General features: G+C 42.8%; 2 protein-coding genes across 2 annotated transcripts; one reads left to right on the top strand and one right to left on the bottom strand.

The window, feature by feature from the left end:
• Positions 1 to 1,948: 1,948 nt before the first annotated feature.
• LOC306710602 (protein FAM222A-like) lies at positions 1,949 to 11,235 on the top strand (the record flags this gene model as incomplete). Its single annotated transcript, XM_079179242.1, has 2 exons — positions 1,949 to 2,078; positions 9,824 to 11,235. 2 exons carry the CDS (start codon positions 1,949 to 1,951, stop codon positions 11,233 to 11,235), a joined length of 1,542 nt encoding a protein of 513 aa, XP_079035368.1.
• Positions 11,236 to 14,233: 2,998 nt separating this feature from the next.
• On the bottom strand, positions 14,234 to 16,250 carry LOC306710524 (glycolipid transfer protein-like). The gene is made up of 5 exons (XM_079179128.1): positions 16,083 to 16,250; positions 15,585 to 15,643; positions 15,317 to 15,450; positions 15,069 to 15,219; positions 14,234 to 14,847 (listed from the first exon to the last, which is right to left on the bottom strand). Exons 1-5 carry the CDS (start codon positions 16,183 to 16,185, stop codon positions 14,665 to 14,667), a joined length of 630 nt encoding a protein of 209 aa, XP_079035254.1. The 5' UTR covers positions 16,186 to 16,250; the 3' UTR covers positions 14,234 to 14,664.
• Positions 16,251 to 16,356: the final 106 nt, after the last annotated feature.

Below are 16,356 nucleotides of genomic sequence, written 5' to 3'. Positions count from 1 at the left end.
CTGAGGCTTTTAGCTCTTCAGATGTGTGTGCTCAGATGAGACAGGTTGCACTGAGCAGTTTGAAGTGGGCTTGTCACTAAGGGACAGATGTTGAGCGGAGGAGGGGAGCGGGTAGCCAGAAGGGGAAGAGTGAGGGAATCTTTTTTTTTGTTATTGGCACCTGAGTAAAATGAAAGCCACTCTGTCTCTTCTTCCTTTTGAGGCGAAGGTAATCATGTTTCTGCAGCTCGTCACTGAACACTGTGTTCTGTGGTTGACTCACTTTAGCTGCCCTCTGGACCCTGAGGGAGAAATGAAAGCAAAAATCCAAAAGAACCTTAAGAGCGAACAAGAAAAAGAGGTGATGTGATAGTATTATGCTGCTGGCTTATATTAGCCGTGTTGGCTACTCCTGCATTGTAATGAAAATACTGTGTTTCTTTCCATCTGTATTTTTGGACTTATTAACTATTAAGAACCTATAAGTCTGTGATTTTGTGTTGCATGGATTGCAGTTGTCTATCTGACGGGTACCTGATTCATATACAGTAAGAAGTATTTTATGTTCGCCCCGGGGGTTTTAGTTTTGCAGTGCTAGCGTTCAGCCTTGATGACTCTGTCAGATAATCAAAGAGAATGTCAAATGCGATCACCACTGAAATATTCCCATAATGCCTGGCTTTATCTCCAGAATGATTGCTTCAATCAGCACGTCTGTGGTGAGGCGCCTTTCTCTTTCAGACACAGCCACTCATTTCCTCTGACAATACTTAACTCTGTAAACAGCACAGCCTATCTTAGGGAGTGAGTTGCTTTCGGCTTTCTCTGCTGATCAATACGACCATAAATGTATGGAAGAATAAACCCAAGTCTCAGGGCTAGTTATAAATTGAAACACACAGCCCGAGGCAACAGTAGACCCTGTAAATGATCTGTGTGATTGCAGCCGACAGAACAAGGTTGATAACAGGAAAGAGCCATCATAACAACTAAGAAGAAGGAGCAGATGAAGTCGTCATTAAGTGACATGACGTTTTTGAATCTCAGCAGTTCAAAGACGGGCTCCTTCATTTGTATTTGGTAAAAGTACCCAAGTGTTTGCAGAGTTTCAAATATGAAAGCTACTGAGGTAACATGGAAAATATATTATCATTATTATATTTTTTTATATTATAAGAATAGAGCCTCCTATGAGGTTTAAGTGTTCTCTAGCAGCAAGCTTGCAGTTTTCTTCCGACATCAAACTAATGTTTGATGCAACGTGTTGTATGGATGTATTACGTTTAATACAGTTGGCATTATACTTTCTCTTCAGTGATCCTGGACACTATGCACAACAATGCAATCACAAAAACTTTTAAAATCAAAAGACACAAGAAAAAAACTGGTGTGGGACCAATTAATCTAACGTTAACATTTAGCTGCGTCGCTCTATGGATGTCAATCTGTCTGTCGGTCCACCTGTTTGATCCTTGAAATATCTCAACTATTGGATTGATTGCCATGAAATGTGGCATGCATGGTCCCCAGAGGACAAATAAGTCATATCTCTTGTTGTTCTTCTGACTTTACCTCTAGTGCCGCCACAAAGTTGACATTTCTGTTTTTTCGATCGCTTGCCATGAAATTCTGGTGCTGACATTTCTACCAAAAGTTGAATGTGTCGTTTATGACCCAACACCCACAATGATAACAACATTCCCATCAGCCTTAGCAGTACTGTGTTCTAATGTGCTAATCAGCTAATGGTGAACATGGTTAATGTGTGCGTGCTAAAGATCAGAATGTTAGCATTGCCACTGTGTTAGCATTTAGCTCAACGCACCGCTGACCTAGCATGGCTGTAGACTTTTAATCCTGTTTAATCACCGTTACGTTTGGTGTTAAGTGTATTGGCTATCGAGTTAAAACCTATTTTCCTTCATTCTAGCAGGTTTACCCAGGCTGTGTGCAGCCCTAGATAACCATCATGCTGGCCTGTATCCAGAGACGGCAGAATCTGTCGTTGCAGAATCTGGCCTGCATACCCAAAAGCCTTGATGTGCCACCACCGCCGTTACTGTTGTCAGTACCACCACGGCAGCCGTGCACCCACAAAGGTGAGTTTGTACCACACGTGTGAAGACGTTCTGCCAGAAAGGAGAGCAAGTACTACACAGATACCACAGATACACAATTCATCTCTGCTTACTAACATAAAACATACTGGTAACTAGTATGATCTCGGTCATGTTCCTGACTTTTTAATCACTCATTTTCAGCTTGACCTTGTGGCTTCCTGGTGAACATGAAGCTCATGCATGGTTTTAGCGGTGTGCTAAGATTTCAGCTGCCCTGAAGCTTCTCGAATTTAAAATAATGGGCAAACTCCTGATGATGATGATGCCTGTTAATTGGGCTAATCAGTGTTCTCTTGCAGTGCTTGTGCATGCAGGTCAAAGTGGACTCTCAAATCACAGAGTTATTCAACTCACATATAGGGTAACTAATGATGTTCACATTTTGTGCAGAAAGTGCTCGGTGTCTGTGTCATTTGACCTTCACTGTGACTGATTATACTGCAGTCACTGAAAGGTTGAGTGGGTGTCTCAACCTAACTTGGACTGACATTTGTGATTAGATTTCATTCAATTAATTGATTGAATGTGACTTGTTTGCAGATGTAGTTAGTTCTCTGATACTGCCTTCTTTATTTAGGCTACTTTACATCCATATGATTTGGTCCAAATTGTCCTTTTCCTGGACGGTCTAGATTCACATAATGAGATCAGAGTACCACAAATGTTATTCTGCTGTGGTTTCCTCTTTTTTTTCAATTGCTTTAAAATTTTGCTGATGCCTACTCCGATGCATCTCTGTTCAAAAGCTATTTTGAAGATCTATAGCTACATACAGTTTAATCGTTCTGCTGGGTGTGTAACGCAGCCTCATGAATGTATTTGAAATGAAACATCTTGAATTAATAATAATAATTTAAAGATGCTCTTTTTGGTGTAGGTGTTGCAGTGTGTCAACTCGCGGTCTCGTACTAGAGACTGGAAAGCAAGAGCATGCAAATATTGACCTGTAACATTTCTGGGACAGAATCAGCATAATGTGACTATCAATGTTAGCCCATATGTGCACACGTCCCTTTATCTGCAGAGCAGAGCAGTGGTCAGGGTTATCTTTTATGACTGATTATGTTGCCAGTAAATGTTTTGTTCATGTGCATGAGCCTGTGTATTGTCATCCAGGATATCTTTGTTCAGAGATCTAATCTTCTGTATAATGTATAATTGGGAAGCAAAGTATAGAAGGCACATTATTTCCAGATGACCCTGTCATGATCATATTTCAGTGACACATTATTCTGGATAATTAGACCTATTCTCAGGTGGAACCATGCTTTGGGTTTTTATTTAGGTCACCAGAGTCCGTATACTTAAAGGTGGAGTTAGCGATATTTGAACTCAACATCCAAACAAAAGCCCCCCTCCAGTTTTACCGTCCCTCTCGCTCCCACTGCCTTTCTCTTTAAACATCCACGGCCTTTTCCCCTGTCCCGGCTGGAACAGTTGTGTGTGGCTCGGTCCTAACCACTTTGTTTATTTCACATGTACAGAGCCGGGGCTGTGTATACGAACAATGGATTTTTTCTTATGCGCACACACAGAACTGACGACAGATATTTGCTGAATTCGACAAAAGTGCATTGAATTACAATCGCTGACTGTATCTTTTTTAAAAGAACCATGAACGTTTTCTTTATCAAACTGGTGGCACAAGACTGACAGCAGAGTCTGGGAGATGTATACGCATCAATACCCACACAATCCTGAGATGAGGCCCAATGTCGTTCACTTTGAAAAAAGCATGGCTATTGTTTTGCATTATTACTTACTTACTTATATATACTATCCAAACAACATGTATCTAACTGTTCTGAAATGGTGAAAATCTCCATCTCTTTATCGCCCATCTTTCTCCTCAGGTGAAATGCTTCCTTGTCTTTTTTTGCTATTAAATATTAATTGAATCAATGGAGCACTTGTCTGCTAAACGCTGGAACAGAAGGGCCTAGTTTGCCTCAGGCAGAACCAGGGGTGCGTTTCTCATCCTGTTTACCTGCAGGGCCTTTCCACCTCCTTTTTGAGTTTTATGTACTGCGACTGTGTGTAGTGCAGCACCCTCCAGCTCTAGCCTGACATTTCAAGCACAACCACAGGGAATAGACTGCTGATGGGAGCTCAGCCTGTGTGGCCCCGGCTTCTTCATTAAACGAGTCGCAGTTGGAGTGAGTTAAATAGGGACGGTCTTTAGTCACTGCTGCGCTCTTGAAAGCCGTTTCCATTTTTAGCTATCAATAAATGGAAGGCACAGGACATGAAAAGCTCTCAGCCCCACCAACCCATGTGAAAGATTTCTGAGAAACGAGCTTTAGGAATTATGTGATGAAAGTCGATGAGAGCTTGCTCTCTTCTCCGCTATCTCAGCTTGAAAGCAGGGGCTGGTAATGCTTTTTCCCACGCTGCTGGCCTGCGCTTGGGTCGGCTCTGAGAGGGTAAAGTTTGCCCAAGCCGGGCCAAGCGGCACAGAAACAAATGAGGAGTGACACTGGTGCAAAGGAGTATTCACCAGAGCCTCTTCGAGGACACATAACTAAGTGTTCGACCCTGAGGTTACTCTGTGCCGTGAGCACCCTTCATGTATCACTGACATGGAAAGAGGGAGGCTTGTGAAAATGGGGTGAATGAGTGTTTTTGTGTGTGTGTGTGTGTGTGTGTGTGAGTTTACGGAAGACGTTTGTGAATAGAGAGGTTAGTGTGAGTGAGATTTAAGAGTGTATGTTGTCAGCATGTCATGTGTCTACTTTTTCAATCTAATGGTCCTCTGGGCTGCTAGGTTGAGTAAACCACATGGAGGCCTTAACTGGCAACCTTCTTTTAACGCCATGGGAGATAAATGTTAATGCGTCTTTATGTTAATTATCGAATTATCTAAATGTGACCCAGAATCTGAGAGCTGCGACTGGACGTATCTCATCGAAATTCTCTTTGGGAGAACTTCACATCCCACCTTGCATTTCTAAATACACAGTCTTGTACCTTCCACTGTTTCAGTACATCGAACATTCAAGTCATAGAAGTGCTTCGGCTATGAATAACTTAAAATGATCTACGGCCAAAACATCGATTTTCTTCCGCTTTACACTTTATTGACTGAACGTTTGTAATGTGATTGGAGGATGGAAATTGACTAAAACAATCCATCACAATAACAAGAACAATCTCCAATATAATTTGCATATGATTATATAAATTATGCAAATGATTAGCAACATTTTCCAGTCCGTGGCCTGAATTGAGAGGGAGAACATATAGCAGCTGCTGGTTTTGATGTCATTGCTCCCGTCTAATCAGCAGATAGTCAATTGCTGTAGCTCGTCTCAAAGAGATGAATGAAGTCAGGGTCAATTAATTACATGGTCCTAATGACTGGCTGCATAGAGGAGGTTGCCATGGTAATAGAGACATAGGTTTTTAGTGCGTTGGGAATGTGCTGTGCTCAGTCCCTGGTTATAAAAGGTAGGCCAGAGTATTTTAAATATCAGGATTATTGGTGTGGTAAACAAGCATTCATGCCCGCTGAGAAGCAGTGTTCTGTAATTAACTGCCGGCTCTCGGTGCCATGCTCCTGCTGAGGATTAGACGCTCGTAAACATGTTATCTCACTAAAGTGTTTCGCGATAAGTCTTCAGCATAACATCAAAGACCTGTGGGATGTTTGCCTGCCAGTTCAGCCGACGTGTAGAGATATTAACGAGGAATCATTTCATGCATTTTGTTTTCGTTTTATCTCGCGTGGGAATCATATGCGGCGGTCATTCGAATGGGTTTCTTATGTTGTTTTGCCCATAAATTAGTGATTAACTGAAACTGCTCCGAAACAATGAGGTCTCTTCTCTAATCTGCGGGGGGGGGGGGGGGGCTTCAAGTGTGACCACGGGAAAAAGATTAGTTAGTTTAAAGTGGCAGAAAGCGTAGAGTGGGATTGTATGGGGGTGGAATCAGGGTTATGAAAGACCATTTGGTAAGTACCCAATGTTTTATCCCTCCAGAATATTCCCATGCTAATATTTTTTATAATCTTTTCTTTAAGTCACACACACACACACACACACACACACACACACACACACACACACACACACACACACACACACACACACACACACACACACACACACACAGACACATAATAAATTAGGCCTGGTGATTGAGAGTTTATAATTGGCCCCCCACCCCCAACTGTGCACGTCCCCTGCATGGAAGGAGGAAATCAGGATTAGGTGTTTCCTGTGAAAGTGTGCCAGTTTCCCTCAGCGTGCAGCCACAACAGTTGAGCAGCACGTTTAATGTAATGTGTGGAGCCCGACCGAGAAAACATTTAAGCCTGACTGGTGGGACCATTAAATCTATCCATCTAGGGTTGTAGATGCATCACCACATCAGTGTCATTATGCAGATTGTCGAGGAAAACTACATACAAGTCCTTTTCAATCCTACATAACCTACTTCAATCAAAACGCAAGTGGGGGAAAAATGTTAAAGGTCAAAGAATTTGAATTTGTAAGCACTGCATGATGCTCTCAGGCAAGGCTGTTTCGCGAAAAGTGGCTGTTGTTATTTTCTGTGCTGTTTTCGTCTGCCTCTGCGCCGGTGCTCTCTGTCAGGGCTGAGGAGTGAAACAGCGTGCAGTCTGCAGGTTCAGGGTGATTAAGTGCTTAAGGTCAGACTGCTAATTATCTCCCCGCCGTTCCTCACCTGACAACACAGAGCTGCCATTTCCCCCGTTGTCATGTGAACAGCCTCATATTTGTTTTCTTTTTCACTCTTTATTTTACACCACCGGATTTAGTTGCGCCTAAAGTGCCTCTCGGTGAAGAATGACAGGAAACCATTTCGCAAAGAAATGTATAGTTGACCAATTATTCTAAAGGACAGGCGGCTGTTTTTGTTCACACACGAAAGAGGACCGGGTTTAGAGTCTTTTTCAGTTTGCCTTCTGGCTCGTGTGCTGATGATTGTGTGCTAAAAATGCACTCATGCAAACCTACTTTAATACCAGCATAAATAGTCTCACCTCCTAAAGGCAACATGATTAAAGGAAACAGCTCATGTTGGGATTGTAACTAACATTTTCATCTGCGAGGGGAAAATATTTGCTAATTCACTGGCTCATGTTTTTGTGCCGCAGTTCCAAATGCCCGGGATTGAAAAGATCCAAATAGCTGTCTGAATGTAATTATTGCAGACTAATAATAAGTAAGAAGCCCGGGGTTCTGGCTTCATTTGTACATTTGTACTTGTTTGTTTGCTTGTTTTCAGGATAAAAGCCAAAAGGAGCTGGGAGCGACTGTTGCACATGTGTTCAAATTCACTCCCTTTGAGGCTGCAAATAACCTTTTCGGACACCTGCAGCGAACCATAGAAGCGATACTTAAATGCCCGTTGTTAATTATCACTTTTGTCCCCTCATGTTTAGAGTTTGGGTGAGACAGCAGCCTCTACGCAGTAGGCTCTTGGCTTCTTGGCACTTTCAGAGGGAAACCTCAGCTCTCAGTTGGCCAGATTGTAATTAACGAACCACACAATATTGTGAAGAATGACCCCAAGATGTATTTTTATTTCTGCTAACACATGCTTTGGGAAAGCAACTATACCGGCTGGTAAGCGTGCTGTGCTCAGTTGAAAGCCATTTAGCGCCACTGATTGCTTTTAAAGTCCTCAAGATTGAAACAATTACCTGTGGTTGTAATTTAGAGCATGCTGCCGGTCCCGGTGTTTCTGATCTCCATTTTAACGCCACGATGCTCGCTACAGTCAAGGAACAGCTGAAATGATCCCCTTTTTACGCATATGTCACAGTAGCAGTCCTCAGATGATGGAGACGTGAATGCAGAGTGGGGAAGGCCTATTTGCTAATTAGGTTTCCATGGTGCCACGTGAAGGCAGCCGCAGTTGGAAGTGCAGCTGTGTTGTGTCTCCGCGGCTCTGACAGGGCTGTAATCTCTGGCTAACAATATCAGACACCCTGTGAAGACGTGTTAGCATTCAAAGTGTTTGAAGTGTTTATGCAACAGCAAGCCAATCGTAGCATGCAGAGGTTTGATGCCGACATTTTTTACTGAACAAGAAAATGCTTGTTTTGCTAAATTATCTATCTTTTGGTGATTGAGCGATATTATCCCCGGCAGAAAATAGACAAGATTTGTCGCAGTGGTGTCAATGCTGGTGTGTTTGGGATTCAGGATATATTTAAATGTGTCATCTGTTCTCATCATCTAAGCTCCTTTCAGGTGGATATGAACCTCTTTTGCATATCATTTATTGTAATGAATATTCAGCTTTTAGTCAAAGGGCTGAAATCGTTATTGCAGCTGTTTTTTTTTCTCCCCGTTACCGCTTTCTCTCACAGTTTGAACACCTCTCCAACATGCCAGATGTTGTGGTTTTCTACAGCAGCACTACACTGTGATACATAATAAGCAGTGTTTGGCTTTGTTGTATTCCTCTGTAGAATTCATTCATGCTCCTGGCGCCATGGTGCCGTTCCTTCGGCTCCGCTGGGAGATTGCTGGATGGATTGAACACTCCACCTTACCTCTTTCCTCCATTTTAAACACCCAATTTCTTTCTTTCATGAGATGGATCTTGTAGATTGAATCATTTTCACAGTCGGGAGGCTCACTTTAGGCCTGAAATGAAATGAACTCCCAAATCAATTTCAAATGGGAACAACAAGTGAGCTCGCTCCTGCATAGCTGGAATTGGTTTTGTTATTGAAAATGAAATGAAGTGTTTTGTTTTTATTTTTCGCCCTTTTATTGCAGATTACAGCCTTGTTCTTTTGCCTGCTATGATTTCTATCGATCTTGGTTAATTTCAGCGCCTTTTCTTTTTATGTCAGTAATTCCATAAAAGTGTCACTCTGAAAGGTGGTGGTAATTTCTACCAGGTGATTTATTGTTTTTAAATGGGGCGCCTTTTCCACCTTTCCTTTGTCGCTAGGAGTTAAGCAGCCATGAAATTGCCAGAATAATAGTGTTTAAATCCAATCTCAGTTTGTCCCGTCAGCTTTCCCCTCGCACAATTCAATCAGCTGTGCTCTTGGTGATTGCTCTTTTTCCATCTGCATCAACTTTTCCTCCACAGTTTAGGCTCCGAGCTTTTACAGTAAAATCGGTTCAGGTTCATAAAAGCATAAAGTGGAACAAAATGTCACAGGCAGGAAGTGAACTAGCAATGCTCACATATTTACAAAGTGACTGAAAACGACCAAAAACCGCTGTGTGGAAGGACTTCAGCATTTTGGCAAACTGCTGAAATAATAACCTTAGAAATGATTAACTATCCTTACGATTATGTGTGTTCCAATCGTACAAAGAAAAGCTAAAAGAAAATGGTCTAAAACACCCTTTGATTCTTTTTGTTGCAGTTACTACAATCAGCTTCCGCTTGGCTCCTCCTGCTGTGGTTAAACGGCTAAATGTCATCAAATAAAACTCATTGGAGCCATTTCAGTCAAACTAGGTCGTCCCCCCTCTTCTGTTGCCAATTCCTGTCTTTTGATTTCCCAGGGTAAACGAATTTTGGGTTGAACTAAGTCTGAATAACTTTCAATAAGCACTCATCAAACAGTCCTGGAGGCGTTTCCTTCCTTAAAACGAGTTTATGCAGCAAGTTGATGCCATTATTCCCTAAAACGGGCTTTCGATTCAAAGGAAGAAGCAACGGAGAACACAATATTTCTCTGGGCTGCTTTTAGACTAATGCATTGTTACTGTCTGCTTTCTTCTCAGGCGAGCCAGCCTCCATGATTTCTCGGTACCCTTCTCCCGCAGAGTTGGATGCTTTCGCCCAGAGGACCGCCAACAGCCCACTGTCCATCAAAATCTTTCCGTCTGACGTCCGGGTGCCGCAACATAAACAGCTTAACAAAACAGTCAACGGGTTGGACACCACGGGCCAACACTGTAGCCCCTATTTACACCCTCACTCAGGAGGCTTGTTGGGCGTCATCAAAGCCTCTGTGGTCGTCAAAGGTGTGGTGAAAAACTCAGAGGGCAGGAGGACTAAACATGCAAACACCCAGACCTCCGTGGTGCCGTATAATAATCCTCTGAATAACGGCTACGCAGTCAGACACGGGCATACGGCGTATCATATAAGCTCGTGTAAGCCCCACGATGTTCCCGTTGAGACACTTTGTTCTAGCACAGGGGTAGCCTCCAGAGATCAGAGCCTGGCCCCCCAGTCTGAGCTGGCAGAGGTTCAAAGCCTGATGAGGCAGATGAGCAGAGTTCCCCACAGCCAGGCCCTGCAGCTGGGGGGAGAGGCTCGAGCCAGCCCCTCTCTGCAGGCGGTGGCTGCAGTGGCACATTCAGACTCAGACTTTGCCCTCGGAGTGCCGCCCCAGAGCAGTCTCGCTTTTACGGGGGCAGTGCTACCGACACAGAGCGCAGACGTTGCCAAAGCTGGGTACTTGGAGAAAGGAGACTACACAATGTGGCAGCATAAACATCAAATTCAGCTGCAGCAGCAGCAGCAGCAGCAGCAGCAGCAGCAGCAGCAGCAGCAACCCTATCAGCAGGGAGCAGTGAGGATGTACAGTGTGGGTAACAGCGCTCAGAGGCACAGAGCCGTAGAGGCCGGGGTTAGCCAGTCTCCTGAAACCTGCCTCCCTTTGCCGTGCTCCTCACAGCTGTCGTACAGGCCTCATCAGGAGCGAGTCAGCGGCTCCTCTCTGAACATGCAGGGGGAGTTCTCCGTCGGCCAGTACTACGCTCCTCTCTGGGACAGTGTGGTGGCCACCCCTCACAGCGACTGTTATACTTCTCAGGTGCTGGAAACGGGTACATGTGCAGCCAGGCTTAGAGGCCTCGGACTCTCCCATCCCCATCTCCACCCGAGCGGCCGTCAACACTTCCCCCCACAGAGACACCAGCCGCAGCTCCACCCTCCTCCTCCTCCTCCTCCTCATACCCAGGCCTACAGCACAGACCAAAACCTCTGTTGTGGGCTGCCTAGTTCCAGCATGTGCCACGCTGCAGCACTTAGCTGCAGCCTGCAGTCTCTGGAGTGCCTCATCAGTGAGATCCACCCTCCCTGCATCAAAGAGCGCATGCTGGGCCGCGGGTACGAAGCCATGGGGATGCCTCAGCTGCTGGAGCACCACCAGCAAAGCCACATCCAGCTCCCCGTCTACAGATAAGGCGCGGCGTGCTGCCACACAGCGGGACGCAGAAGTGACAAACCTTTTATAGATAAGTGTGTCAGTTTAGACATCTATGAAAATGAGACATGCTTTTTTTTTTAGTTTGTGCATGTACGTTATTTTGTAGAAGGCTTTTGTGTTTTGAGCTTGAAAAGGTGACCGATAATCATGACTTAAGATACAGGTTCATCTTATGGACTTGTTTTATTTTTATATCTTAAATGGCCATTCGATATGCCTGCTGTTCCTCGTTTAACGCTGATGCTGAGCACCTAATCAGAATTTCCCATTCAATTTTAACATGAACTGTATATTTTGCAGGCGATTCCTCTGGAAGCCTAAACGAAAAAAAAGTAAACTTACTGAACTGAAATAATCATTGGTGCCCTTCTGAAACAGTTCTTTGAAGAAGGGTCGTTGGTAACAGTTTTTTTTTTGTGAATATGTTGTATATTTTTTACATAAAATGCCGTCTTTATTTTTTTTTTTTGGAACATTCCTTAATTATGAACTGAACTTTTGGTCGTCTGCTGCTTCGTTGCGTTTTCTATTTTGTCCACTCTTCAGTGTCTAACGCGGTAACTCAGCTTCTGCAATATGATGCAAATTTCCTGGCCGCCTATGAGGAATATTTTCATCATTTGTATACAAATGTGAATAGATTTTTTTTTTTTTTTTTTGTTAAGCAGCCATAGAGAAAGTTATGTAATCTAACATCTTGATTGATTTAAAGTAGTCTTGCTCAGCACAATGTATTAGGACTGTTGCATATCCAAATCAACACTGTGGCAATTCAGGCCAAGCAAGATGAGCCCTTTGGTTGCATTTTTGTTGACCTTTTTTTTATTTTAAGAGGTCGCTTGGACATTTCTCTTGAATGAAATAATCTCTGGAAGGTTGTGACACTGTTACATAATGCCTGGGTACATACGAGTGCCATGTTGGAGAGCAGGCCACCTTAATCATTTACATTATCTTCGTTGTAGGGCTATATTATCTCTGATGATGTGAGACGTATGAATGAGTAGTTTTCTGTGTGTCTGCACTGGTTATGTGATACTATTTATTTATGTCAGCCTAATGAGTTAAATGGCAAACTGTCTCTATAATTATAAAGTGCAATTATTATATATGAACAGGTGAGCGCTCTCTCCGTGAAGTATGTTGTTGAAATAACTACATTTTGCATTGTATGACCCTAATCCCTCAACCCCCTTTTTTTTTGCCTCTTCTTAATAAGGATTGTCAAGTAAATGAAATTTTCTAAACCCAGCACATAGTTTGTGTTATTACGCATCATCTGCCAGACGCGCAGCCGAGAAGACGCTTTTATTACGGTCGTGAATGTTCTAGTTGTGGAGAGATGAGACATTTCTCTGCTGTTATTGCAAAGGGATTTACGGCTTAACCACCTGGCAAGTCTCTTTTTCAGCCATAGATCTCATATTATAAAGATCTCCCTTCTCTCGTGTTTATAATGTGATGTAAATCAATCCTTTGCTGAAAGCTATTGGATCGGTTCCTCTATAAGTGCTAATTTTGTTATCATAGCGAATGACATTAGTCTAGATGGATGACCAACATTTGAGGCAGAAGCCATTGAATACTTCAAAATACAGACGTGTAAATGAAAATGTACAGGCCCTCGCCTTCGCTTATATTACATTCGTGTATGAAAAATACATGCTTTCTATGAATCCACAATAACATTACCCTCTACATAATGTAGCTATGGGCCTGCTGTTCCCCAGCTATTAAATTGCTAATCTTAGATGGCGGCGTGCCTGCCAGCACCTCTTATTTTGCTTCATTTGTCCTCCTAAATTGGATGCTATAGCAGTAATGTGGTTTAGGTCACCATAGAAATACAATGTACACCCATTTTAAGTGCTCCATTACAAAACAAATAAGCTAGATGCTGTGAATAATGGCTTTAGATGCACTGCTGGGAATACAACTGCAATATTCAATTGGTGACCTCATTGCAGATAAGAAATATCTCAGAGCTGAAGGTCAGTGGCTTTGTTGTAAATAATTTCCTGTCTTCAGCCGACTTTGTCCGGGCCTCGCTTGGAGCTTTTCCATCCTATCTATCCGTCAGGACAGGCCAGGCCGCTCTGCTGATAGACCTACAGGATCCTCTCGCTCAGAGACGATTAGCTCGGGCTCCTCTGGGAGAGGAACCAGAGCCACTCCGGCCTCTGGGACACACTGCAGATAAGTAAGACTGCAGGCAGAGGAAAAGGTCAGTTAATCTGAGGGATTCAGTGACATAAAAGAGCGAGGATTCTCCTCCCTTCACTGCTGATGTTTTGAAAAGGAGTGTTCAAAAATAATCTGTGCTAAAAAAAAACTTTTCAAGCAATCAGCCTCAAAAATATTAAACATAAATCAGAACAGCTGTTCAGAGATATTTAAGAAATGTATGATTTTTTTTTTATCACGGACCATAATTTAAAATATTTCATGCAGTAGCTTGAACACATATGCCATTAAAAAAGACAAAATTAAGTAAACATCGCCACCTGGAGTACAATTCATGAAGTGTAAGTCAAACACTTCTTGGATCTTGTGATAAGAACACATTTGATCATAGTTTGTAATCTATAAGTATTCATACAGAAAACACAGCTCTAATCTATAATGTCTTAATAAATGTACCGTTTGCCGACATGAAACATATTGTTTGACATTATAATGTGCTTAGAAGTTAGGTCAGTTGAGAGAAATAGAAAAAAAAAAAGAGGCCAGCAAACAGTACACACACAAAGCATACACAGCTCGACCACACCTTCAGACTGAACACAGACTGAACACAGAAAAGAGAGGAAAAGAGAATTGCAAATGTATTGATTGAAAACATTGTTTATTTGTACAGTTACACAAAAGGCACAGGTGGATTAATGCACAATTTAAATTACTTTTGATGCTCCAGGGTTAACAGTGGAGGCGACTCCGGGGCTCAGGAGGCAGAGAACATCAAAATGTGAACAGAAATTTCCTGTAATAACAATGTTGACAGTCTTGTATCCTTCACTTGATGGAACAGCTATAAAGACGCCCGTTAATGTCATAAATAAAGCCGCAACACACACACACACACACACACACACACACACACACACACACACAAGCACACGCACACACACACATTATTTTGCATAAGAGTGAGAGCTGCACTGTTGATGTAACAATCCTGCAGCTATTTGATATGAAATACAAGAATAAAATCATAATCTTCTGCTATAATAGTTTGAATTTAAGGCATTTTGAAGACTATATATAAAGTAGTCATATTTGGTAAGATTTAATCAAAGTAATAAATATCACAATGAAAGGAAACAAATAAAAACAATCTTCTTAAAAACACTTTTTTAAAACAGAACTTGTCCGACACCTGAGAGGATGGACAGATGTCCCGGGACATCAAACGGTGTAGTCCAGCTCTGCGTTGAGATGTGTGTACATGTCGTATATAGCATCCACAGTGATGGTGTAATTAACGAGGAACTGACGCACATTCGCCAAACAGTCCTCCTCTTTCACTTCCTCTCCTTTTGACAGAGACTTGAGGAAGTTTGATTTGTAGGGAGCTGCATGTAACGCTACCTGCAACGGCAAAAAAAAGAAATTAAGCTCACAACATGTACATTCAAAACAATAAAGATAGTTAAATACAGGGTATGGGAAGAAGATTAACACCTAAAATATAATACAATGGCAAAGAATACGGGGTTTCTCGTAGACAAACAACATGTATTGGTGTGGTCAGATGTTGTATACTCCTTCCATTACATTGCTCTAGATTATTAAGAACACATTTTCCTCACATTAAAAATCTTTTGAACAATCCAGCCGTGGTATTTCTTCAGCGCCTGTTCATACGCTTTGGTGACATTAACCCGAATCAGGTTGGGGTTGTTCTCATCTCTCTCTCCGTCTGCCAAACTCTGCAGCAGGATTTGTATGAAACGGAGACCCCTGCAGGAGAAAAACAAACAAACAGAAAAGCCAGTTCAGTAGCTAAAAGTTCAACATACAGCGTGACATAAGAGTGAGATCAGGGGAGTGCTCTCACCTTTTCAGCCACATCAGAGCTAATGTTGCGCCGACTTTGGGCCATTCTGCTGGATGGGCTTCTCGCTCGGCCTCCACAATGTCCTGCAGGGTGACGTACTTTGCAGGATCCTTCAGATACACTCCCTTAATTTTCTGAAATTTCACATTTGGATTGAGGTTTGGGTGTAGGAGCTGCATCATTAACCTCAAACTGATATTTGAATATCCCCAAACAATGCTATGTAAACACACCATAAAAAACAAATACACAGACATATGTATCTTACCAGTATGTTGCCATTAATGTCTGATTTGATGACTGAAAATACGTTTGATCCCAAGCAGTCTGGAAGAAAAGCAGACATTTGAGAGCAAAGCAATACAATATGAATGACTTCATCACACCTCCCTATAGCTCAGAGGGACTACAAATCAGCCTTTACGTACAGACAGGGGGGGGGGGATGCAGAGAATGCATAGTCTCGCGCACAATGGGGCCAATGTGCGCTCTGTTCAAAGAGTAAACAAAGAGTTTCTCTATAAGCTAAACTGCCGCAGCCCGTCACAGCCACCCAGCAGCTCCGCTTCTGGTATGTGTGAAATAACCACGTCCTCGGAACGCACTAGAGTCGCGTCATTAGAACATGACAGCAAAGTATTAACTGTAGCACCAACAGCCGTCACACACGCACACACAGTTAGGTTTTTCGAGTTCATATATATATATATATATATATATATATATATATATATATATATACACACACACACACACACACACTCACCGAAAAATGAAGGAATATGAGCGACAGACTCCAGGAACAACTTTGTGTCTATCGCCTTGTCAGGAGGCAGGTCTTTGAATTGGTTATCCAGAAGGAGAGACATGGTTCACCGCCGTGTAAAGCGACGTGAGGAAGCGGAAAGTCGCGAGCAGCTTTCGGCTGAAAAAGAACCCGGAACTCTTCTTCTTCTTCGTCTTGTCAGATGGGCTGGGAGCACGCGGAACCAGCCCCCTATCGCGTTCGTCCGCCTCCTCCAACAGGTGGGACGTTATAC

Source organism: Pholis gunnellus (genome assembly GCF_910591455.1).
Source record: "Pholis gunnellus genome assembly, chromosome: 18".
In the NCBI taxonomy this organism is placed as follows: Eukaryota; Metazoa; Chordata; class Actinopteri; order Perciformes; family Pholidae; genus Pholis; species Pholis gunnellus.
The sequence above is the reverse complement of the archived record's forward strand: the minus strand, read 5'-3'. Positions and strand labels throughout refer to the sequence as shown.